General features: G+C 40.7%; 1 protein-coding gene across 1 annotated transcript in view; it reads left to right on the top strand.

The window, feature by feature from the left end:
* Window positions 1–25,251, top strand: part of LAMA4 (laminin subunit alpha 4) — a 141,320-nt gene that overhangs the window by 99,173 nt on the left and 16,896 nt on the right. The window contains exons 19-30 of the mRNA XM_006123223.5: window positions 720–893; window positions 1,951–2,093; window positions 2,945–3,107; window positions 5,612–5,745; window positions 7,158–7,329; window positions 8,585–8,716; window positions 9,707–9,849; window positions 13,190–13,328; window positions 15,915–16,052; window positions 17,742–17,875; window positions 20,232–20,396; window positions 22,210–22,363. Of these exons, the coding sequence (XP_006123285.3) occupies window positions 720–893; window positions 1,951–2,093; window positions 2,945–3,107; window positions 5,612–5,745; window positions 7,158–7,329; window positions 8,585–8,716; window positions 9,707–9,849; window positions 13,190–13,328; window positions 15,915–16,052; window positions 17,742–17,875; window positions 20,232–20,396; window positions 22,210–22,363 (1,791 nt within the window). The remainder of the gene's footprint in view (window positions 1–719; window positions 894–1,950; window positions 2,094–2,944; window positions 3,108–5,611; window positions 5,746–7,157; window positions 7,330–8,584; window positions 8,717–9,706; window positions 9,850–13,189; window positions 13,329–15,914; window positions 16,053–17,741; window positions 17,876–20,231; window positions 20,397–22,209; window positions 22,364–25,251) is intronic.

The raw sequence follows: 25,251 nt of genomic DNA, 5'->3' as shown, positions 1-25,251 counted from the left end.
TTCTAGATCTGCAGATGGACCAGTAGGACATTCATCAGGAAACCACAAAGGCTTGGTATACCTTGTAACACTGAACATCTACACTGAGCTATCCACATTTGGTCCAAAAACCAAAACTCAATGGGGACTATAATATTTGATTGTTTCTTAAATATATATTCATTTTAAAACACACTTTCTTCAAATTTTCTTCAAAATGTAGAAACATTGATTTAAATATGTTTAAAGGTATCTTCAGATGAATGCTCTTGGCCTGTTTAGCCTCTCATTTATACCGTATAACTCCATTAATTTCAGTGGGGTTGCTCCCCATTTAAACCAGTGAAAGTGAGAGGAGAATTCAGTCTATTTCCAAAGCAAGGAAATAAATTATTGGGAAAGAATTTTTAAAAACATGCAAAAGTTGGCCATCCCTGAATTAACAAGGTTCAGAAGCATGTACTTAAGTCCCACTGAAGCCCAGTTAAAGATAATTATATGCATTTTTTAATAGGGGCTTCACTGAAAGTAAAAAAGTAACTCATAGCGTTTCATCCGTATGTTTCCCTTTATCTTTTCACAGTGTGTTACTTTGATTTGGGTTATTATGAATGTACAATCAATGCCAATTCCATTCTTCTTATTAGTCAAGAAAGCTGTTGCGGGAGTATATTTGCCAATTTCCCCACAGCGGTGTCTCAAAACACAATGTATCTAACTTAGTATGTTTACCTCTTCAGATTCAAGTCTCTATGAAGTTTGAAGGCCAATCAGCTGTAGAAGTCAATCCAAAGACCAGCCTAGATGATTTGAAGGCTTTTACCTCCATGAGCTTGTATATGAAACTTCCAAAAGACCACCCACAGCTGGCAGCATCTTCAGACAGATTTGTTCTGTATCTTGGAAACAAAAATGTAAGAGAATAATATCATTAATTTTCTTCTGGTAAAAAAAGACATATGAAAATGAGTATGTGGACTTTTCAGCAACATTTCTCTATTTTCTACTATCAGGGTTTCAACGGAAATATATGACTGATGCTGGTCATGCATGCAGTGAATTAGTTTTTCCAAGCTATCCCATCCTTGCCATTTTCCCTCGCTCCAATAAAGTATTCTACCCAAGTAGCAAATTACATTGCCTGGTGCACTGAGATACAGAGACTGGCTGCTGTAAACTACGCTTGCCATCCATGCTCAACTGGTATTGAACTGTTTAGAAGCAATTACTGCTGTTGTCTGCCGGGCTTTTGAGGGTCACATGTAATCAGCACAGCACTGCTGACAGTGTAGATTTCAAGTCTTCCAGTTCAAAGGTCTTAGAGATAAGAGTGTTTCTTTGCCTGTGGCATGTGCTGCTGCCACTGAATACCCTCCACCTATCTACTTTTGGACACTTAGAAAGGGTTTCACTGTCATTATCGAAAGGTGTTATGAAGCAATAGTTAAACTATTACTGTTAAAGAAAAACAAAAAAAAGACGCATCTTACAAATCATGTGCAGTCTGGACCAGTTAATAGTTTGGAAAGGTGATGTCAAGGGCTTTTCTCTTTAATCATTTATTTTTAAAGGAATTTCTATGTACTGTGCATATAGACTACGAAATTCCTCTCTGAGAGAAGATCTGATTATGGTGCATCATATCCATGTCCTTGGACAAGCCTCGTGGCCACTTCCTATACTGATAGTGCCTAGTAAACAGTAGGCACATACAATAACACGTTATAGATTTCATTCAGAAAATATCCTAGAAATATTTGACCTGGCAGTAAAACTTCATCCAAAATGAATTTGAAGCCATTCTTTTTGGGACAGTTTTGTCCTCTGCATTCCCTTCTACTGAAACAATGTGCACTTCAGTTTATTAGTTGTACATAAATATTTCTTTCTATACCTATCTAACATTTATTAGATTCTTTAGATCAAGGATAAATCAAGTAGCCCTAACATCCCAACCCATTGATGTTTCAGGCAAAAGATTATATGGGTCTTGCAATCAAGAATGATAACCTGGTGTATATTTATAATCTCGGCGGTCGAGATGTGGAGATACCATTAGACTCCAAGCCCATCAGCTCTTGGCCTGCTTACTTCAGTATCATCAAAGTTGAGAGGTAAAATGTTTATATGGAGCTGCTCTATTTCTTCTGAGATCAGTTTGGTTTGAGAATTTCAGAAATGAACAAGTCAGTCATCAGTAGCCAATAGTATCTAGCACTACCTTATGGGATGAGGTAGCTAATCCAGCCAATCTTATTCAGAATTCCATAGGAATATGAGTCCCTTGAAAACTACAGTATTGTAAGTGAAGAACCCTTTCCTGATTATTTTCACTTCTATATGGCATCTGTTCCATTTGATGTTCTAAATACAGTAAAGACAGAGAAGAGTTTTTAAATCAGTTGTAAAAGAAAAGGGAGAATGTCCACCTCAGGCTAACAGTGACTTTAAAAAGACTTTCTTTGGTTGGACAAAAAAGCAGTCTGGGGAAAGATGAAAAAGACAAGAAAACAGAAATGTCTCTTTTGGAATTAACATATTTTCTCCATTTCTTCCTGATCCTGACCTGATCTAAATATTTGTCTCAAGAACTCCAGAAAAAGCAATTGGGTCTGAATCTCTTTTGGACTATTTTTGCACCAGTGCAACTTCTATGGAGCTATTCATTGGCACAAGTCTAAGAATCTGATCCTGCTTCCATTGGAGTCAGTAGAATTTCCTATTTACTCGTAGGGGGCAGGTTCAAGTTGTAAGTGGAAGGGGAGTCCAGTCCAATCTCTATAAGTTTCTCACTTTGGTCCCAGACAGAACACCAGATGAGTGACACTTCTATGGTGGAGAAAATACTTATGTTAAACAATACAAAAAACAGGTTTTTTTAATTCTCTTTTCCTGTTTCTTATCTCTAACCATCAAATAAAGATTTGACTATGAAGCCCTCTTTCTCTCCAAATTCCTTCAACAGGATGGGAAAGCATGGAAAAATATTTCTAACTGTACCAAGCCCAAGCAGCACTGCTGAAGAAAAATTCATCAAGAAAGGAGAGGTCCTTGGTGCTGACTCCCTTTTGGATTTGGAGCCCAAAAATACCGTTTTCTATGTTGGTGGAGTTCCTCCAAACTTTAAGGTAGATCAAATAACTCTTTGTATATATTCAAACTTAAATAAATCAAAGCTGTGTTACTGGGACTTGCTTTACAAACTTGTCATTAATGCAAAGGTATGGATACTGGAAACGACCTTAAGTCCCTTACCACATTATGATTCTTCAACAAGTTCCGTGCAATCTGCAGCACTCACCAGTGTTGCCTTGTACACAGCATGTCCAGCACAGGAAGCTGATCAGTAAAAGTTCATCTGAGCTACAGTAAAAGTTTCTGATATGTAATTAGAAAAATTGCATAGTTATTGTTCTAGATGGACACCTAGTAGCCCTGCTGAACAAAGAATGATTTCTGCCATACTCTATCAACACTGGGTAGCTGTCTGATGTCCTATTTGAAATGTGATAGTGGCCTCAGTTTACTGGAGTGTAGATAGCCTGCAAAATTTAAGGTATAGATATTCATTTGTTCCTAATATTAATTATAAATTGTTTGCTACCTCTGTGAAAATTGGTTGGAAGATCATTTTCTAAATATCAATGACTCTTAAAGGCTTTCATCAGTGAATATCTATTCCGGGATGTAAGTCTGTGTACCAAAGATGGCTTAGAAGAATTACTAAATCCTAATGAACATCTGATATGACTGGAAAAAGTCAACTGATACGCCAATTAATTAAGTCTGTAACAGGCAGATAATGTGCTGATGAAACATTTACTGCTCCTATCCCTGTTCTACAGTGCAGATTGTTTTTTTAGTATTGGAAGACTGCTGCATTAATTCTGTTAACTTTATTTTCATTTTGGTTTTATATCACTTGATTTTTTTCTCTTTTCACTAACAAGGCAATTTAGATTCAATTTGCAGTAATCATTGTTGAGTTATTTAAAATAATCTCTGCTGAACTTTAGCTACTGGCAAACATGAGTTTCATGAGTATGAGAGAATCTCCTACAATTTCTGTGCTCTTTTTTTCCTTTTGCTGAGGTATGAAATGGCCCGTAGGGAATAAAGGGATGTAAATAAAATTAACACAAAATACTGGGGGATATTTCCATTTAGAGTTTCATGAAAATGTTTTTTCTTTGGATGTCGGAGAGAAAACTGGGTGAAGTAATTTTTTTAACCAACCTCTTGTTGGTCTAAAAAAACAACCTTTCAAGATGCACGGAGTTGTTCTTCATGTCTTTGGATAATAAATTGTGTAATCTGGCTAAAGCAGATTAGGGATTAGTCATAAATCATCCCATCTACCCTAAAATCTAACTTTTCATCTTGAAAAGAAACAACTAAGAGGGATATGATTGAGATTTATGAAATCATGACTGCTGTAGAGAAAGTAAACAAGGAAGTGCTATTTACTCCTTTTCATATCTAAAGAACTAGGGGTCACCAAATAAAATTAACAGGCAGTAGGTTTAAAACAAACAAAAGCACAATGCATAACACATGGTCAACCTGTGGAACTCTTTGCCATAGTATGTTGTGAAGGCCAAGACTATAACAGGGTTCGAAAAAGAACTAGATTAATTCATGGAAGATAGGTCCACCAATGTCTACTGGCCAGGATGGGCAGGAATGGTGTCCCTAGCCTCTGTTTGTCAGAAGCTGGGAATGAGTAACAGGGGATGGATCACTGGATGATTACCTCTTCTGTTCATTCCCTCTGGGGCACCTCACAGTGGCCAGTGTCAGGAGACAGGATACTGGGCTAGATGGACCTTTGGTTCTACCCAGTTTCACTGTTCTTTTGTTTTTAATGTCTTTTTGCCTGTTTTATTTAAAAACTATGATGAAAATTCTCACCTGTAGTTGTCCTATCTAAGCTTTTGTTCTTTTCAACAGTCATTCATTACTCCTTTGTAGACCACGGCATAACTGTCTATCCCCATGCACAGACACAACACTCCTGTTTCTAGGTCACTAACTTCAAGAGGCCACCTTAATTTTAATGTTAGTAGGCCACTTTACCCTGAAAGGTCCCTTGAAATATGTTAACTATTTATGATAAACAATCTGTTCCAACTTGTATTTAGCTGTGACACTCTGGATATGTTTCCCAGGCCTGAAGAAGAGCCCTATGTGAGCTTGAGAGCTTGTCTCTCTCATCAACAGAAGTTGGCCCAATAAAATATATTACTTCACCCACTTTTGTCTACACTACCACTAAAACTTTTGTGACTCAGGGATGTGAAAAAACACACACCAACCAACGTAATTTTCATCTACAAAAGCACCAGTGTGGACTGTGTTATGTTGGTGGGAGAGTGTCCCCCATCAATTTAGCTGCCGCCATGAGTTGGGGTTGTCAGCAGGAGAGCTCTCTGCTGCCATCATAGGGCAACTACACAGGAGACCACAGAGAAGCACAGCAGCAGCAGTGTCACTGTAAGGTCTGTAGTGTGTAGACAGCTTAATACTAACCTTCAGAAATTAAACTGATCTCAGGAACAAATGAATTTGACATCCCCGAACAAAAAACATGTGCTAACTTTATCCTTTTGCCCTTGTTTCCTTCTTCGCACAGCTCCCTCCCAGTTTAAATTTGCCTGGCTTCATTGGCTGCTTGGAACTGGTCACTCTGAATGATGATATAATCAGTTTATACAATTTCAAGCACATCTACAATATGAACACCACCGCTTCGCCACCTTGTGCCAGGTAGAGGAAAATTCTACTGTTACAATGAAGTTTTCTTTTACCCTGCAGTGTTTGCAGAACTGAAAGGCTGAACGCACATGCTTTTGTACTACTTCATTTGCTTCCTTTTAGAGAAGAATCTCAGAATAATATTAACTTTAAACTGTGGTTCAGACCAACTGGTTTCATCTGTGCTACAATTGTTGATTTTCTTTGTTACTCTCCATTACCACAAATTTTCCCAAATTGACTTATTCACTCTTCTGAAATGGAACCATTTTTGTCATATGCTCCTGAACTATTTGGTAAAAATTCTTCTGATGAAGGGTGGTTTTTAAGCCATTTGGAGAGAGAATGAGACATGTGTCACTTAAAATAAAGGGAGACTGGAAAGCTCATTTACCATGAATATCTATGGGAGACTTCTTCCTGGAGTAGTCAGAAAGTACAGTTTTGTGTTACATTTTGATATATATTTCTAAGATCAGATTGAAATTCTGGTATTGTTGGAAATAAATGCAGGTGTTAATACAGCTGAAGAGAGCAATTCGAATATAGGATTTCCCCCCCAAATCTCTCTTACAGGGAGCAGGTACTGTGAGTGGAAAACCACATCTCTATATCAATGTAGGGAAAGTAAATCTATTGCATAACTGAGGACCCAATAACCCTTAAAAAGTAAACCTCTGGCTATAATCAAGAAGGCTTGTGGCCCTTAATATCAATTCAAGAATGAGCCTCAAAACTTTCCACTTCCTAACATACAAATATAAATAAACACTGGGCATGAGTAATCTTGAGGGGGGTGACACAAGAACACCTTTCAAATATGATAAGGGTTGTTATAAACAGGACAGTGATCAATTATTATTCAGGGTCCATTGAAGGCAGAACAAGTACTAATTGGCTTAATCTGCAGCAAGGGAGTTTCAAGTCAGATACTAGGAAAAACTTCCTAACTAAAAGCGTAGTTAAGTTCCGGGCTAGGCTTCCAAGTGAGGTGGTGGAATCCCCGTTACTGGAAATTTTTAAGAGGAGGTTACACAGACATTTTTCAGGGATAGTCAGTTTACTTGGTCCTGCATCAGTGCAGGGATCTGAATATGATGGCTTCTCAGCATCCCTTCCACACCTACAAATTTATGATCCTGTAACACAAAATCAGCATATGGCCTTATGATAAAATATCAAAGCCCTAAATAATTTTTCAGGGAATTTCTCGTACAGCAGTAAAAATGGTCTGAGGCTAAAGTTTTTGTCCCTCTCAGGGATAAATAAAAATCACAATTAATGTTCCAAGAAAGAAAGTGTTGTAAACTTTTACACTCAAATGTTAACTTCTCCCTAGATCTATAGTGCAGGGTCATAAATATTAAGTGTGATCTGAGATGGTCTCTGATTCTTGTGTGTTTTTGTGTTCTTTTCCTTGCTAGGAATAAGCTGGCCTTCACTCAGAGCCGAGCTGTGAGCTATTTCTTTGATGGCTCTGGCTATGCTTTGGTGAGGAACATTGAGAGAAGGGGAAGGTTCAGCCAGGTGACTCGTTTTGACATAGAAGTTCGAACACCAACAGACAATGGGATTATTTTCCTGATGGTTAATGGAGTGAGTGTAAAAATTTGTTCTTACACTATCACTTGTTCTTTTGTGCTTCTTCTGAACAGTTTCAATGAAATACCCCAAATGTTGATGATGTATATTACATTGTGAAAGTGAAAGTTCCCTTCTGCACACGTTGTGAGGGATTTGAACGACTGTTCTATAGTGGATCAGTAATTGGTTTCCTCTGAGCAGAAATTCCCAAAATTGGATCTGAACTATATACGCTTTGTAATTATGTGCTTTGTTCTCATGATGGAAACTATAGTCATATAGAACATAGGCTGTTGAAGACCAGTCCTGTTGATGTACATATTTGGTTGGATTGTACCAGACCAGATCCCACTGTTATGTTCTATATGAACAGTTCATAAATATGCAAAAAACTAATTATTTGTATTGTGTTTAAAAATTTGGCCTATACTTTTTGTGGTGTTTTCTGAGGTTTAGTCATCTTAATGTTAGAAAAATATAAAAATAAACATCTGGCTAGATCCCCAGCTGATATAAATTGATCTAGCATGCTCCCTGACATTTATATATGGTTTATCAAACTACTTCTATTCCACATAACTTGAATTCAAAGATAACTCGATTTCCTAGTCCTTCTGTTTCCTGATGTTTCTCTCTTACATAAATGCATCCCATTTTTTCCCCTGAAAAATTCACTACTTAATGATTTCTCTGAGTGTTGCTCTGCTTATAAAGTTTCATATCCAGTGTTGGTGTCACTTTGTGGGTTCCTGGACATTAGAGAGAAAAGGTGGGTAAGATAATATTTTTTACTAGATAAACTTCTGTCTTGGTGAGAGAAACAAGATTTCAAGTTTACTCTGTGTACGCTGGAAAGCTCGTTTCTTTCACCAAGTGAAGTTGGTCCAGTAAAAGATATTACCTCGCCCACCTCATCACAATAAAATTTTGGTTATCCAGCCCAAGAATAGAATCTGTAGCATGTGGGGTAGGTGACCAATGACATAGCCTGAAAACCTAAATCAGAATACTGAATAAATATCAGTTTCAAAAAAGTATTTTTCCAAAAATCCAAATCCAATACTATTTATCTAACAATTTATTAACAAAAATAAATTCAGGAAAAATGTGATAATTTTGCAAATAGGTAAAAGTCCATTTTCAGTTTATAAATTGTTCATAATGAATAGTTCAACCATCTCTAGTCATATAGTATATTCATCTCTATGTTGCTTGTATTAAAGTGATGCCTGTATACTTTCCCTTTAATGCTGTTTGTTTTGTACAGAGTATGTTCTTCAGTCTAGTGATGCAGAATGGATTCCTCAGCCTGCGCTATGACTTTGGCTTCAGCTCTGGCCCCGTGCTTCTTGAGGATTCAATGAAGAAGGCCCAGATAAATGATGCCAAATTCCATGAGGTGAACAGATGTGAAAGAATTTTATTTAGCTAGCTGGACCAAGAATAATGAAGCATAATGCTAGCTTGCTTCCCTTATAATTAAAGAACCAAAAGATGATGGATCAGATTTTATACACTACTAAATGTGTCAGTTTTGCTATCAAGTGGCAAGGAACTCTGGGAAGAAAACAAGATGCTAATATTAAAAATATTAAAATTAAAAATAAAACTATATATCCAGAGGAAAGACTTCATAAGGTTCTCTATAACTACAAATATGTGTGTCACTGCTTTAACCCAATCACTTTTAGCAGCTAGTGCATTACATAGTGCTGAACTCCCATTTCAACACAAAAGGATTTACTTTTAATATTGATTAAATTCAATATTGAGGTTGGGATTATAGACACTTATTTACGGATTTCAGCAACTCAAAAACTGACAGTCTGAAGCGGAATTGTGGTGCCAGAGATTTTGCTTCAAGCCATCATAACTGTAACCATGACATTAACAAAATTGAACTATAAGGCAAGATTCTTCTCTCACTTATGTGGTGCCATTTAGGAGTCTGATTACAGATATCAGTAGAGTTACAGTGCTATTTAACTTGTGTAAGTGTCAGCAGAACTAAACCCTAAGTTTCAACAGTAAAAGCAGATTTAAAGGCATATATCCAAATTGTCTAATAAAACAATGGTAGTGCTCCACTTACACCAGAATTTGGTCCATACTTATTTTTACAACAAATGAAAGAGGGACTGAGATTCGGTCAGTAGAGAAATCATTATATTGAAATGAGCTCACAACTAGCCATTGTGGTCAGTGCTCCACTGATTCACCATCCTCTTTTTGACTAATTAGAATAATTATTACATTTTAAAAATACAATAAACTAATAATTACAGACTCCTTTTTATTAAAAATGCCAGATTGACAAAGCCAGTATGATAATTTCTACAAGACAGTACTTTTGGATGTTTGGAGTTTAACTGTTAATTTCTCCTTTCAGATTTCTGTCATATATCACAATTCTAAAAAGATGATCTTGGTGGTAGCCAGACAACATATAAAAAGTGTGGAAAATGAAAAGAAAGCAATTCCATTCACTGATATCTACATAGGAGGAGCTCCTTCCGAGATCTTGAAGTCCAGGTTTGTTGACAGTTCCATCAGTATTTATCTGATTGTTGCACAATAGTTTGCAAGAAGGTGTGTTTTACCACCTTAGCTTCTTCATGGAAAACAGCTCCTAGGGTTCCATTTTAATTTGCTGATAGCTCTAAGTATGAAGTATTTGACATTCGTACATTGATCCAAGATGGCTGTAGCTCTGCTGCTGGCTGAAATGAGTCATGTGGCCCAAAAGAGTCTCAACAGAGGATAAAAGAGAGAGCAATACAATTGGGACAAAAAGTAATGTTTACAGAGTATACGAAAACTAATGTATGTACATATAGGTACATAAGAAAAGCGAATCCCCCTTCCTTTCAATGAGTGTTCTACTTTGAGCAAAATGCCTTTAGTTTATGAATACAGACATCATATCTCACTGTCAATCATATTTTCACGTAAAGGTTTTTTTCCCACTATAAACCTGAGTTAAAATCAGTTTCTGTTTATCTGAAGGCCCAAATGTAGCTGTTATATGTGCAAAGGTGTGAGGGAAGAGCACAGGGTGCCTTTTCTTTCCCCCCCAAACCATTGGTCAAAAGCTAAGCATAGTTCCATTAGCAGTACAGGTCCTTCTTCCTAAAATGAGAAGGAATAAGATCATGAACACTCTCTGCTCCTATTTCAGCTTCAGCCGGAAGGTCTTTTTATATGAATAAAGCAGGACGCAGCATAGTGGAAATGGTGGCAGAGCTGCTACTACATTATTGCACTTCCCTTTGTAATGTATGTTTTCTGTTGCTTATACAGTTTCCAGACTGTAATTATGTGGGGTGAAAATTTTCCGTGCTGGAATTCTTTTTTGCAGCCAAAATAGTTCAGCCGTTTTCCTATAATGATAGGACCATTGCCTCCTTCAGTGAAAAGGATTAATCAGGTCTGTGTTACAAAGGAGACTGTAGGACACTACTCAATTTGTTGCAGAAATCAGAAGGTGTGCAGTGAGTGAGGCAGGGGACTAATGGAAAAGAAAGGAGGGTCTCATGGCTAAGGCAGTTGAATGCTGCTTTGGAAACTTGGATTCTATCCCTCTGCCACAAAACTGCCTTGTGAAGCAGGACGAGCCACTTATACCAAACTTACCACCAGTAGTCATTGAATTTGTGTTCCTCATTTTTTAGTTTGAGATCCTGATTTGAGACCCTGAATTCTTGACTTGCAGAAGTGCAGAACACTCATAGCTGTAACTGAAGTCAGTGGGATCTTTGCACTGAATAAATGAGGTTATACATAGGCCTAAACACTCTGAAATATTAGGTTCTTGTCATCTCACATTTGGTGCCCAAAATTAGTGAATATTTTCATCCTTAATCGGGGTGTGAATAGTGTGTAATAAATGACTGATGCCACACAGTGAACAATGAGGAGAAAATGAAAATGTACATAGCTGGCACCGTCCATACTGGGCAATATGGGGGAATCCTGTGGGAAAATAATAATTAAAGATTTTCTCATAATGCATACAGAAAAGATGGCTGAATTAAAGTTACACAGGCAACATTAACTCTGCCATATCCTTCCTTTTAAGTGCTTGACTTTGCAAACTTAATAATGTTCTTTTAATGTAGTGTTAGTGTGTGTAATATAAAATAATGAATGGTATGGAGAAGGTGTACTGAACATATCTGTTTACTTTTTCTCATAATATAAGAACAAAGGGACATCAAGCAAAACTGAAAAGTAATAACTTTAAAACTACTCAATACAGAATACAAAGCGCTCAATGATTACTTTATATTATTATTTGTATTATAAATATTTTCACTGTAAAAAGACAAACAAAAGATAAACTTGCAATCTCAAAGCTGAAGCATGAAGGGGCAAACAAATATTTAGCATATCTGGCATGTAAATATGTTGCAACTGCCACTATAACAGAGGCATGAGAATGGCTGTTCTCACCTTCAGGTAACATTGTAAATGAGAAGTAGACAGCATTATCTCCCATTATCGTAAACAAACTTGTTTGCCTTGGTAATTGGCTGAACAAGAAGTAGGACTGAGTGGACTTGTAGGCTCTAATGTTTTACATTCACTGATGTTAGATGCTCAAATACTATTATGATGAGCACAACCAAAAAAAATACGTGCGAGAGAGAATCTTACTATATATTTTAGAAATGTGCATCTGTCTGTCCATCTGTCTGTAAGTCCATTTGTTCAAGAACTGCTCGTGAATAGTAAGATCTAGGATCACCAAATTTGATTATGCAGCTTCCTCTTATCAGAGCTTAAAGATAGGTAAGGTTGTGCCTGGAATTTGATTGTTTCTCATAAAATGGAAAGGGAGGAATCTGGCAGGAGGGACAGTTCTACTGAAGAAAAACCATAGGGGGGCAGCCAGGGGCCAGAGATGGGGATTGGGACAGCTATAACCCTACTGGGCCGGTAAGGGTGGAGAAAGGGACAACTATCTACTATATAGTTCAAAGATTGTCTGTGTGTCTGTTTGTCTGGGTGTCTGTCCCCCAGCAAGAGTACATGTATCCCTCCATGTATCCCTCCTACAGCTATGCCTGCTGCAGCTTCGGTGGCCATGGACAGGCACTTCTCAACTGCCTGAAACTGCTATGGTGGGAGAGAGCTGTGATTGTCCTCTCTCTCCAGGGCACCCTGTATATTAAACCCTTCACCCTTGGCCCCACTCCAGAACAATGATTTACATGAAGAAAAACAAAACTTATTTGATTTAAGGACCCAAGCGGTGCTGGGTAAATCTTCTAGTAATCTGTATAGATTACTGTGCCAGCTATCTCAAACCTGACAATAAAAGGATCACTGAAAGCCATGTTCTGCTCTCCTTTAGTATCCTGAAACCATTCAGTCAAAGACTCCTGGGTGTATGTATAATCAGAAACTGGTCCCAAATCTGTTATCCCAGTTAGTATTATTTGTTTTGCCAGTTGAGTCCTATTTCCTGAGAAGAGAATGGAATTGCCTACAGAGGCAGTTCATAGAAGAAAACTGAAACATAAATTTCATAGATTTGTTCAAAAGGTAAAAATCAAAACCCCTATTTTTTTCTTTATTAAAAATAGAAATCATGTAACATTCTTTAATTTCAGTTACTAATTTAATTTTACTAGGATTTCTCTACATGATTTTTTCAGCATAGTCATCAATTTCCCTCCTTCACATTTAGAAATGTTGATGTAGCTACATGGGTAGATATTGACTACAGATAGAGTTGGGATTGGGATCGGGATCTACAGGGCAAGAGGTTTGTGATAAGCTTTCTGAATGCCTTCTACTAAAGGGGGGAAGTACATTTGTGAGGAATAGGATTAGCTAATTGCAACATATTTGAAATTGTTTTTTTCAGCAGTGTTAGCCCACACCTCTCCGTAAATACTGGCTTTAAGGGCTGCATGAAGGGTTTCCAATTCCAAAAGAAGGATTTCAACTTGTTAGAGGAACCAGGAACCCTAGGAATCAGTTATGGGTGTCCAGAAGAGTCACTTGTAAGTATAGCATCACGCAAGGGGTCATGAAAAACTCTTGCCGCTGCATATGACCATCAACTATATTAATTTCAAATAACGAGAAGGAAAATTCTTCAACCCAGGGACTATGTTTAACTCATTGATGCTGAATTGCAGTACAAAATAGTCATGTTTTCTCTGCTATTTCCAAAGTTGTGCCATTAGGATTCAGTTTGCAACTCATAATGTGCTGTATTCTAAGGGAAGATAGTTCTTCTTTACTCCATTTTTGTTTCATGAAGTAAGGAGAATATTCTTACAAAAAGAGTGTTTGATAGAAGAGGAATACAGGAGGTAAATGTGAAAAAACAACAACGGAATGCTAATTTCCATAGTACCATTTCACCTCAGTTGACAGATAAACAAATAATTCTAGGATGATCCTGTTCAAGAAGAAAAATCAAAGGGCATACTTGTTTTCTGGCCAGAAAACAACTCAGGGACCCGAGAAAAAAATGTCCTTGGAATCTGTGGGTCAATTCTCTCCTGGCTTTCACCAATACAATTACAACCCCATTGAACTTAATGGGATGGCATTGGTACAAACGGCCCTCTATCTTGTAGCATTCTGTTCAATACAATAAAAATCTGGTAAATCTAGATAATTTACATGGACTTGATCTTGCAAGTAGACATCTGCACCCACACGGAGCCCCATTGAAATCAGCAGGGTTTCATGCAGGAGCAGAAATCTGTGTTTGTTGAACTCATTACAGAATTAAGGTAGATATTATACTATGCAGGGGAACCTATAGCTCTGGGTGTGTCTAGACTACAGGGTTTTTTTCGAAAAAACTTCCCCTGCATCTAGACTGCTGCCGCATTCTTTTGAAAGTAAATCGAAAGAAAGCAGCAGTTTTTTTGACTGCAGAAAACCTTGTTTTACGAGGAATAGCGCATTTTTTCAAAAGTACTCTTGAATGCAAACTGTGCTTTTTCAAAAGAGAGCGTCCAGACTGCCTGGGTGCTCTCTTTCGAAAAAGCAGCTTGCTTTTTCAAAAGTACCGATTGTAGTCTAGACACTCTAAGCGCAGCGCTCCCTTGCGGGGTGAGGGCAGGGAGAGACTTCATGCGTTCCCCCTTCCCAGCCCCTGATTGACCTGGGGGCAACAGAGGGAGCATGCAAAGTGTCCTCCCACTGCCAGAGGCACGGGGAAACCTAGAGGGAGCTGCCCAACTGTTCAGAACAGCTGGCGGTTCTCTCGGGGTGGGGGGCAAAGACTTTGCATGCTCCCCCACCCCCAGGCCAATCAGGGTCTGTGAGTGGGGAAGCACGGAAGTGTCCTGGCCCTACCCCTTCCACCTGAAGCCACGCCCCTTCCAAGATGGCCTGAGGCCACTTCAAAAATTTCTGAAGTGACACCCAGTCAAAAAATATTGCCCACCCATGAATATAAATCCATGGTACACTCAAACCTGGAATACTTCATGCAGTTCTTATTGCCCCACCTCATAAAAGGTATATTAGACTTGGAAAAGTTACAGAGGAGGGCAACAAAAATGACACAGTTATGGAACAGCTTCTGTATGATGAGAAGCTAGAAAGACTGGGCCTTTTCAGCTTGGAAAAGAGATGAATAAGAAGCAACATGATAGAGGTCTGTAAAATAATGAATGGCATAGAGAATGTGAATAAGGTAGGTTATTTACTCATTCTAACCACAAACTAAGGGTCACCAATTACATTAACAAGCAGCAAAAAAAATACTACTTCAAACAATTTTTCAAGTATATAAAAGGGTGTCACAAGGAGGAGAGAGAAAAATTGTTCTCCTTGGCCTCTGATGATAGGACAAAAAGCAAGGGGCTTAAACTGCAGCAAGCGAGGTTTAGGTTGGACATTAGGAAAAGCTTCATTAGGGTGATTAGACACTGGAATAAATTGCCTACGGAGATTGTGGAATCTCCATCTCTGGAGCTATTTAAGAGCAAATGAGAGAGATATCTATCAGACATGATCTAGATGGTGCGTGGCCCTGCCGTGAGGGCAGGGGACTGGACTCGATGACCTCTCAAGGTCCCTTCTAGTTCTAGTGTTCTGTGATTCTATAACTCATGGTCCATCTGTGGAACTTGTTTCCAGAGGATGTTGTAAAGACCAAAACTGTAACAGGGTTCAGAAAAAAAATCTCATAAATTCATAGAAAATAGGACTTCAATGGCTATTAGAACTTGGGGTTGCACTTCTGACCCTCTAGATTAAGTGTCCCTAGCCTCTCAATGCCAGAACCTGGGAGTGGGTGACAGGGGCTGGCTCACTCGGTGCTTGCCTATTCTGTTCATTCCCTCTGAATCACCTAGTTTCCATTAGAAGATAGGATACTATGCGAGATGGACCATTTGTCTGATCCAGCATGGCTGCTCTTATTTTCTTACATTCTTAATGTTTTCACAACACACCACTCCGTTTGCATCAGTTTAAACCCAGAGGACAAGTCTGAAACGTTCATATGAAAATTGTCCCAGCAGCGTTTGAAGAGAAAGGGAGGCCTCTATGACAACGTTTTATCATTGTTAAAAATATTTCCTATAGCACATGTGTGACTTTGTTGACTTTGCATACAGATATCCCGCAGGGCGTATTTCAATGGAGAGAGCTATATTTCATCCAGCCAAAAAATAGCATTCTTTCCTGAATTTGAAGGTGGCTTCAACTTCCGGACTTTGCAGCCCAATGGGTTGCTATTCTATCATACAGAAGGAGTGAGTATGTGTTTGTTGATTTGTTTGTTTAGGTACCTACACTGTACAAGAATTTCATGATCATTTCCTGCTTCGTTTCTTAAAAACCAAAAAGTAAACCACAGTTTAGAAATACATGTTGTCAGGCTAATTTTCATATTCTACAGCCTATGGACCAAATCCTGCAATGCTCAATCTTTATTTGGGCAAAATCTCATTGATTTCAATGAGATTTTTTGCCTAACTAAAAGACTACAGGATTTGGCCCAATATATATAACTGCCGTACGTGTATTTATACTCCACATAGTGTGTACAGTACTAATGCAGGTTATGTCTCAACACAGCAATAGTACAACAGGGCTGCAATCTTGATTTGAGCATCAAGAGCCTACCACAGTGTAAATAATAATAATGGCAATATTCCTTTCCCAGGGAAAAACACATACAAGGGAACAGAAAGCAAAGAACTCCTTGAATTTAAGTTGGTGGAGCTACAGTCTGACTCCTCCTCTAGTGACACAAATCTGCCAAAAAGCTGACTTTGTCCCCAGTTGGTATACATTCCCCTATCCTATCCCTACCATAGGATGCCTGTGTGGTGAGAAGGAGCAGTGCTGAAATGGCCCCTTGCAGCCATGAGCAGCAGCTTTAGGCTGCTCTAACTGCTCCCTCTTTGCAGTGTGCAATGGAAGGAGCATGGTGCTTAAACTCACTTACAGGTTGGTAAGTGAGCATAAATAGTTCTGAGAGAGACTCCATTACAATGCACCAGGCTAACACACACCTTCTTACCCATCACCTCTGCTTTTGACCCAAAGAATTAAGACCCTGAGCTTGTGAGATGCCTTGGCAAGTATCCTCTTCTCCAGCAGGAATTCAGATATTTAGCTTCTCCCAAGATCAGACTGCATGAGCCTTAAAACCAAATGTGGATGCCTGTTTAATTATTCCTGTTGTTTGGGGCTACTGTCCCAAATTTCTGATGCTCATAATGATTTATATCTATAGACAATTATGAATTAAGAAACAGGTTTATGTCAAGTTCATATTTGCAATCTGATTGGGGGAAAAAGAACATAAATATGCTGGGCTGACCACAGTGACTAGTATGAATATCATATATTCTATAATACAGTAAAAGAGAAATCCAGTATCACAAATTGAATGCAAACACCATAAATTGCTGAAATGATAGAGCCTGTGCCACACATCAGTGGGAAATAATCAGGTGCCATACTCAGAGCAGGAGTGGGCAATAAAACAGTGGCAGTTCACCAGGGTTAATCCCTGGAACCTGTGACTCTACAGGGCTGGGTGATCGCAGCTGCCATTAGCCAGGAACAGCGATCCATGGCCAACAGGAGCTGCGATTCCCCCCATACCTGTGGAGGCATGGGAAATTACAACAGCGTGAAAGCCTGCCAGAGGCTAATCCTGGTGGACTGGCTCCATCCTCCTGACTGGTATTTGCCCATCCCTGCCCCAGAACATTGTGGTTCAAAGGGTGATGCTAATATAAAAAGAAATCTCACTTATCACCTGCTCTGCTCTGCACATACTTAAAACCCAGGGGATGTGGAAATAATATACATATCTGACAAGCAAAAAGGAAAATAAATATTGCAGGAAAGCTCACATGACTTTTAATGCTTTCTGTATTATACTGTATTATACCTGCTCCTGAAACAAACTATTCTTTGTGTTTCAGCCAGATATGTTATTTGTCTCTATAAATGATGGTGCTGTGGTTTTAAATGCTAAGGGAACTGAAATTCAGTCAAAAGAGAAACGCTACAATGATGGCAAAACCCATTTTATTATTACTTCTGTCTCTCCAGAAAGGTAAAGCTGTTCAACATCTCTGATTCGACCACATGTAGTACATGATATGTAGCTCTCTTATGTACGTATGTCCTGACTTACCCAGCTTCTCTGCAGAAATGGCGGTTTTCATGTCTGTAATTTGTGTCATTTAAGAAAAATTCTTCTCAAAATTGCATGTGCTTACAGGTCACATTTTGAAACTTTAGCCCTGCAAGAGTAGTCATGATGAAGGCTGACATACAAGCATATTGACCTGCTTTGTCACATCAGATCAGAACCTAGATCTGATTGATCCAGTCAGCATTCATTTTTTATATTGACCAATATCTAGGATTGACAATATTTTATTTTTATCAACCTGAATGTTCACACTTGTGGAAAATTATGGAAGATCAGACTATGGTGGGCTCAAACAAGAGTTATGTAATAATAGTCAACACTGAGATTCAAAAAATTAAAGTTTTATAACTGCTGAAACACAAATTGTGTCAACACCATGGCTACATCTAGACTGCAAGCCTCTTTCGAAAGAGGCTTTCAAAAAAACCTCTTTCAAAAAAAAAAGCGTCTAGACTACAACCAGTACTTTCAAAAAAAGCAAGATGCTTTTTCGAAAGAGGGCACCCAAGCAATCTGGATTCTCTCTTTGGAAAAAACACAGTTTGCATTAAAAAACACCTTTTTTCAAAAGAGCACTTTCGAAAAAAGGCGTTCTTCCTCATAAAATGAGGTTTACCGCGGTCGAAAAAACTGCCACGTTCTTTCAATTTAATTTCAAAAGAATTTGGCGACATCTAGATGCAGGGGAAGTTTTTTCGAAAAACTGCCACATTTTTCAAAAAAATCCTGTAGTCTAGACACAACCCATATGTCAAAATGTATAAAGTAAAAAGCCTAAAACCAAACTCTAATAAGTTCTGATGCAGCACTCCTCTTACGTTGCCTAACTCTAAATTCAAATTATTATATATAGAAACATCTTCAGTCAGTTTGTGGGGGGGAGGGGATAAAATCAACACTATGTATGTCTACACTGCACAATTATTTTGGAATAAGCTATTTCAGAAAAAATACTCTGAAATAGCTTATTTCAAAATAGCACGTCTACACTAGAGGGAAGCCTGGAAATTAGTCTGAGGCAGGCTCTCCTAATGTGAATGTGCTTCCTTGATTTAGAGACTCAGGGAGTACTGGGGAGTAATTACTTTGAATGGCCTGGGGAAAAGCTATTTTGAAATAGCAGCAGTGGAGCATCCACGCTACTGCTATTCCAAAATAGCTCTTTCGGAAGAGGTGTCATTCCTCATGGAATGAGGTTTACAAATTCCAAAATTAGCCACCCATTATTTTCAAATAAATAACGGGATAGTAGTGTAGATCAGTGGTCCCCAACCTTTAGAGGCTCCCGGGCGCCCAGGGGTGGGGCCACTAACGCGCCGGGCGCCCGGGGACAGGGCCACTCACGCGCCGGGCGCCTGGGGGGCGGGGCCACTCATGTGCCGGGTACCCAGGGGCGGGGCCACGCGTCCTGGGGCACGCCAGGGGTGGGGATGCCCTTGCACCCGGCGCCGCCGCCCGAGCCACGCGCCTGGGGCCGGCACCGGTGCCGCGCGCCCGCATGTGCCCCAGGGCTGGGGCCACCCGAGCACCGCGCACCAGGCATCGGTGCATGTCGCGCGCCTGGGGCCAGCGCCTCTAGGGGGCCGGCGCCTCCAGTGCGCCGCGCGCCGGGGGCGGGGCTGGCCCAGGTTGTCGGTGGGTGCACACAAATGCCCCGGCGGGCGCCATGGCACCCGCGGGCACCGCGTTGGGGACCACTGGTGTAGATGCTCACATAGTTATTTTGGAATAATGGATGTTATTCCTAAATAAGGATGCTGTATAGATGTACCCTTATTGACCTTTACCAGTAAACATCTCATCTTTCCAAGCCTGAATCTGATGTTTCAAATACAAACAGTCTGCATTAGTGAGGTGAAATCTTCCTTCGCTTCTGTTGCAATTAGTGTACATGCTGCAGAATGAGATTTGATTTCTCTCAAAATGATATAATATGCGTATGGTATCTCACTTTCCTATAAAGTGGTTCCATCTTGTCACTAGTGATCAGTTAGTTTTCTTAGTTTTAGCCATAGTGTGCTGTAGCTTTCTGAACAGCAGGAGTTTCTCCAAGATCTCACTAGCTTTTGACCATTGGACTCTGTGCTATCACACTGTCTGTTCATTGCATAGCTTGAAAAGAAATATTGCTATTTAAAGACTCTGACATTGAGCTCAGCATTATGGGAACATTGGCATGTAACATACACTGTGTAATAACTCTGAATAAACTCTTTCAAAATGAGTTTGTGAAAAGGACGATTTCTCTTTGCAGATATGAGCTGATAGTAGACGACAAAAAGCATAGCAAAAAGAATCCAGTTCGACACAGAACAGAGCAAACGCCTGCAAGTGCCAAGAAGTTCTACTTTGGTGGCTCTCCCATCAATACTCAATATGCCAATTTCACTGGGTGTATAAGCAATGCCTACTTCATCAAGTAAGTAAATCCACAACAATATACATTGAAATAGGCTGTGTCTGACAGCATAGAAAATACTGAGAACTGATTATTTTGTTTGGATAGCCAATGTGAACAAATGCCCTTTTCTTGAATTGACAATGAAATGCCTCAAAACTTTCCTTCCAGGTAAAAAAAACCTATTAAAGTGGAATAAGTATTGAGGTAAATTGGCTTTTATGACCATACCTGCTAATTCCTTTGGCACAATGTATAATATTCAGCATAATTTAAATTTATATAATGTGATTTACAGCTCTACCTCTAGAAAGGATATGACCATGTCTCACAAAACTTCAGACTGGAAAGTTTGGCCTTGTTGACATAGTTAGGCTTTCTTGAGCTAAATCATTTTGCAAAATGTTCCTATTTAGATTTTTTTTTCTGAAAAGTTAATTTGTTGCTGGTTAGCAGTGTGGAATTGAGAGTCCTGTGGATTGAAGTTCTCTGTTTATGAAGAGCACAGATATAACACAGGCAGAAGCTGTGGAAGCTGTACACTGTCCCACCATTGTGCTTGTCTTGAAGGAACATCTATGTGGGTGAGAGGGTCATTCATCTGTTCTGCTGAGATTGCCAAGAAGGATATAAACTAATACCCTTCTAGAGGGCATTGGGTCCTGCCATGAGGGCAGGGGACTGGACTTGATGTCCTCTCGAGGTCCCTTCCAGTTCTAGTGTTCTACGATTCTGTGATTCTAATGCCAGCTAGGAGAGTGTTTTGTGATATGTGCACCCAGCCCACACACTAGTAACTATAAACTTAAATGCAATCAGATTTATTTTCCAATAATTAGATTATCAGAACAGTGATACTTATAGGCTGTGTCTAGACTGGCAAGTTTTTCTGGAAAATCATCTGCTTTTCCGGAAAAACTTGCCAGCTGTCTACACTGGCCGCTTGAATTTCTGGAAAAGCACTGACGATCTCATGTAAAATCATCAGTGCTTTACCGGAAAAACTATGCTGCTCCCGTTTGGGCAAAAGTCTTTTTCTGAAAGACTTTTGCGCAAAAGGGCCAGTGTAGACAGCATAGTACTGTTTTCCACAGAAAAGCCCCGATCGCAAAAATGGCGATCGGGGCTTTTTTGCGGAAAACCGCGTCTAGATTGGCCACGGATGCTTTTCCGCAAAAAGTGCTTTTGCGGAAAAGCATCCTGCCAATCTAGACGGTCTTTTCCGAAAATGCTTTTAACGGAAAACTTTTCCGTTAAAAGCATTTTCGGAAATTCATGCCAGTGTAGACGTAGCCATAGGGAATTGGACTTATGTATACATAGTTAGAACAAGATTGCCGCTTGCCTAGCACTAGCCACCCACTACAGGTCACAATCCAAGGAGAAGACCGAACAGAACAGCTACTCCTCCTCTTCCACCAGTAGGAACAGGTAGAACTTTAGCTCCATTCTCCCATACACATCAGCTAGCTCACTTGGGAAATGTACAGAACAGAATGTGTCCTTCGTAGATTGTTTCCTCAGTGAGGAAAGGTCAGTCTGCTTCTGGGTACTATGCATAGCACAGATATGCATACCCCTTACTAGGGGCAAAATGTTATATATACAATGAGCCCAATTTTTTCCCTATGATTAGAAGTCACAGAGCAGTCTAAAATTTCACTTGTAATAAGAAGATCTCTATGATTGTCCTGGTGATAACAAGTGAAAAAATGTGTATTTTACACTAACTTAATTTGGATATTTTAATTATTTTTCAATTCTATTTTTAAAAAGCTATTTTTGCTACACCTTAGTTGACTATTTTTAAAGTTATCCCTTCTTTGAAACACAGGTTGGATCGAGAGGTTGAAGTGGAAGATTTCCAGCGGTACCCTGAGAAGGTCCAAACTTCTCTTTATGGATGCCCTGTTGACTCCCCTCCAGTTGCCCTTCTCCATAAGAAAGGAAAGAACTCTTCAAAAGCCAAAGGAAGCCATAATAAAAAGGTTATTACTAAATAACTTTGGCAAACTAAATTGATCTCTGAGTAGTCACAAGTCCACATATACTGCCTCATGAGACTAGACAGGCCAGATTGTTGTAGTTCCAAGATACCACTGAAAAATAACAGAAGATGGAACTTGTTCCTTTTGAATATTTCATTATTTCAAATATATGATCTCATTTTGCAGAGTCCAAGATTCATCAAAGACTTTCATTACTGCTCCACCCGTTTTTAAAGGAGACTTTTAAAATGCTCTACCAGATACTGACACCTTGCCTGCTGATGAAAATGACTTCCTTATGTTAAGCTCAATGACTTACGTAGGGAAAGGAGACACAAAAAGATGCACTAAAAGTCAGAGAGCACCATAGTATTATAGTACAGGCAGTCCCCGGGTTACGTACAAGATAGGGACTGTAGGTTTGTTCTTAAGTTGAATCTGTATGTAAGTCGGAACTGGCGTCCAGATTCAGACACTGCTGAAACTGACCGCCAGTTCTGACTTACATACAGAATCAACTTAAGAACCCCAGGCGTCCCCAAGTCAGCTGCTGCTGAAACTGATCAGCAGGTGATTCCAGGAAGCCCGGGGCAGAGCAACTCTGCCTGGGGCTTCCTGTAGTCAGCGCTGGTCAGTTTCAGCAGAAGCTGACTTGGGGACGCCTGGGGCAGAGCAGCTGGGGTGCTACTGGACCAACCCAGCAGCACCCCATCTGCTCTGCCCCAGACGTCCTGATTCAGCCGCTGCTGAAACTGACCAGCAGCGGCTGAATCAGGACCTGGAGCAGAGCAGCTGGGGTGCTGCCGGGTTGGTCCAGTAGTGCCCACAGGCGCTGCAGGACCAATCGGCAGCGCCCCAGCTGCTCTGCCCCAGAGTCCAAAACAAAAGCCTGGTCTGCTGGGGGGGGGGAGCACACTACCTGCGCCCCCCCCCCTCCCAGCAGATCAGGGACACGGGGAGCAGAGCCGCAGCGGCAGCGGGGTGCCGCGCCTCTGAGGCTTTGCTCTGGCAAAGCCTCAGAGGCGCGGGACCCCCCGCGGCTGCGGCTTCAGTCAGGGTGCCTGTGGTCTGCTGGGGACCGTCCCCAGCAGACCACAGGCACCCGGACTGAAGCCGCAGTCGCGGGGGGTCCCGCGCCTCTGAAGCTTTGCCAGAGCAAAGCCTCAGAGGCGCGGGGAACCGCCACTGCTGCTGCTCCAGTCTGGATGCCTGTGGTCTGCTGGGGACGGTCCCCAGCAGACCACAGGCACCCTGACTGAAGCCGCAGCCGCGGGGGGTCCCGCGCCTCTGAGGCTTTGCCAGAGCAAAGCCTCAGAGGCGCGGGGAACCGCCACTGCTGCCGCTCCAGTCTGGATGCCTGTGGTCTGCTGGGGACCGTCCCCAGCAGACCACAGGCACCGGGTCTCCTGCGGCAGCAGCGGGGGTTCCCGCGCTTCTGAGGCTTTGCTCTGGCAAAGCCTCAGAAGCGCGGGAACCCGCCCGCTGCTGCCGCTTGGGTCCCGGTGCCTGTGGTCTGCTGGGGACGGTCCCCAGCAGACCACAGGCACCGGCACCCAAGTGGCAGCAGCAGCGGTTCCCGCGCTTCCGAGGCTTTGCTCTGGCAAAGCCTCAGAAGCGCGGGAACCCGCCCGGTGCCCCTGGTCTGCTGGAGACGGTCTCCAGCAGACCAGGGGCACCGGAGCAGCTTACGAACGGGGCTTTCTCGCCCCGACTTCCGGGGCGAGAAAGCTCCGTTCGTAAGTGCGGATCCGACGTAAGTCGGATCCGCGTAAGTCGGGGACTGCCTGTAGTTATAGATGGAAAAGAACTTATCCAACCCTCTGCAAGTTCTCTCAACAAGAATTTATCAGATACTAAATTGATAGAAACATTTTATTAAGTGAATGTTTGAAACAAATTGAAAGCAAAAACAAATTTAATAAGTTAAGGTACAGTCAGTCCAGGGATTAAGGAGGGTTACAGTGAAAACAAGGAAGCAAACAAGGTTTAAAAGCTATAGGCGTAACCCGCCTAGTCCCAGATATAGGTAAGGAGTATTTAAAAGCTAGTCCATATGTGTCTTTGGGGACACCACCCATAAAGTAAAACAGAGTGTTATCTCTGGCATAGTTCATAAGTCCATGGATGAGGGGCCCTGTGGTGAAGTCTGTCCTGCATCCTCTTCCATCCGGTGGTCTTCCTGAAACAACAAAAGAAGTGATCATAATTCATCAAGTAAAAGAAGCTAATGCTTCCTCTGATCTGGTCCCTCATCAGTCTGCGTGGTCTGTCTTCTTCATTGTCCCTCAGCATCCATTTCATCATCCATTTGGGATGGCTCATCCTGGATGTAGGTGATGGGTGTTTAAAGCTCAGTCAATAAGCGTCCTCATACTATACCTTTCTCTTAGCCAAAAAAACAAGAAAGGCATCTGCTGTATAATTTGCTAGTTTGGTGGTGCAGTTGTGCAGGGTGGAGGTTGGTTTGATGTTATATAAAAGAAAAAGGACAATGCACCATAAATTTTCTACTGCTGGACAGTTACAGGGCTGCACTCACCTCAGCTTCAGTAAACAGTCATATTCTATCCTACCTAGTAGAACTGGAAAACAAAATATCTGAGGTCTCCTAAAAAGTGTGACAGAAAGTTTCCATTCCTATTTCCTCTTTAGTCTTAAGGCTGTGAAAGCACTGAGCTAATTTTTGCAGCTCCACTGAGTATAGTCAACGGGCATCAGTGTAAATGAGTGTGTCTCTTAGTCCAGTATTCTGCAAATGAGGTCCCATTGTATTATGTTGGATTGCAGCAGAGCTCACATCCTCAAAAGGGGGGAAGATGGCCACAATGGGCTCAGACTGGCATATGCATAAGAAGTGAATTGCTGTTCTATGTTGGCTAAGCAGTTAG

This window comes from Pelodiscus sinensis, chromosome 3 (assembly GCF_052426305.1).
Source record: "Pelodiscus sinensis isolate ZL-2025 chromosome 3, ASM5242630v1, whole genome shotgun sequence".
In the NCBI taxonomy this organism is placed as follows: Eukaryota; Metazoa; Chordata; order Testudines; family Trionychidae; genus Pelodiscus; species Pelodiscus sinensis.
Note: the sequence above shows the minus strand (reverse complement) of the source record. Positions and strands in the feature narration are given on the sequence as shown.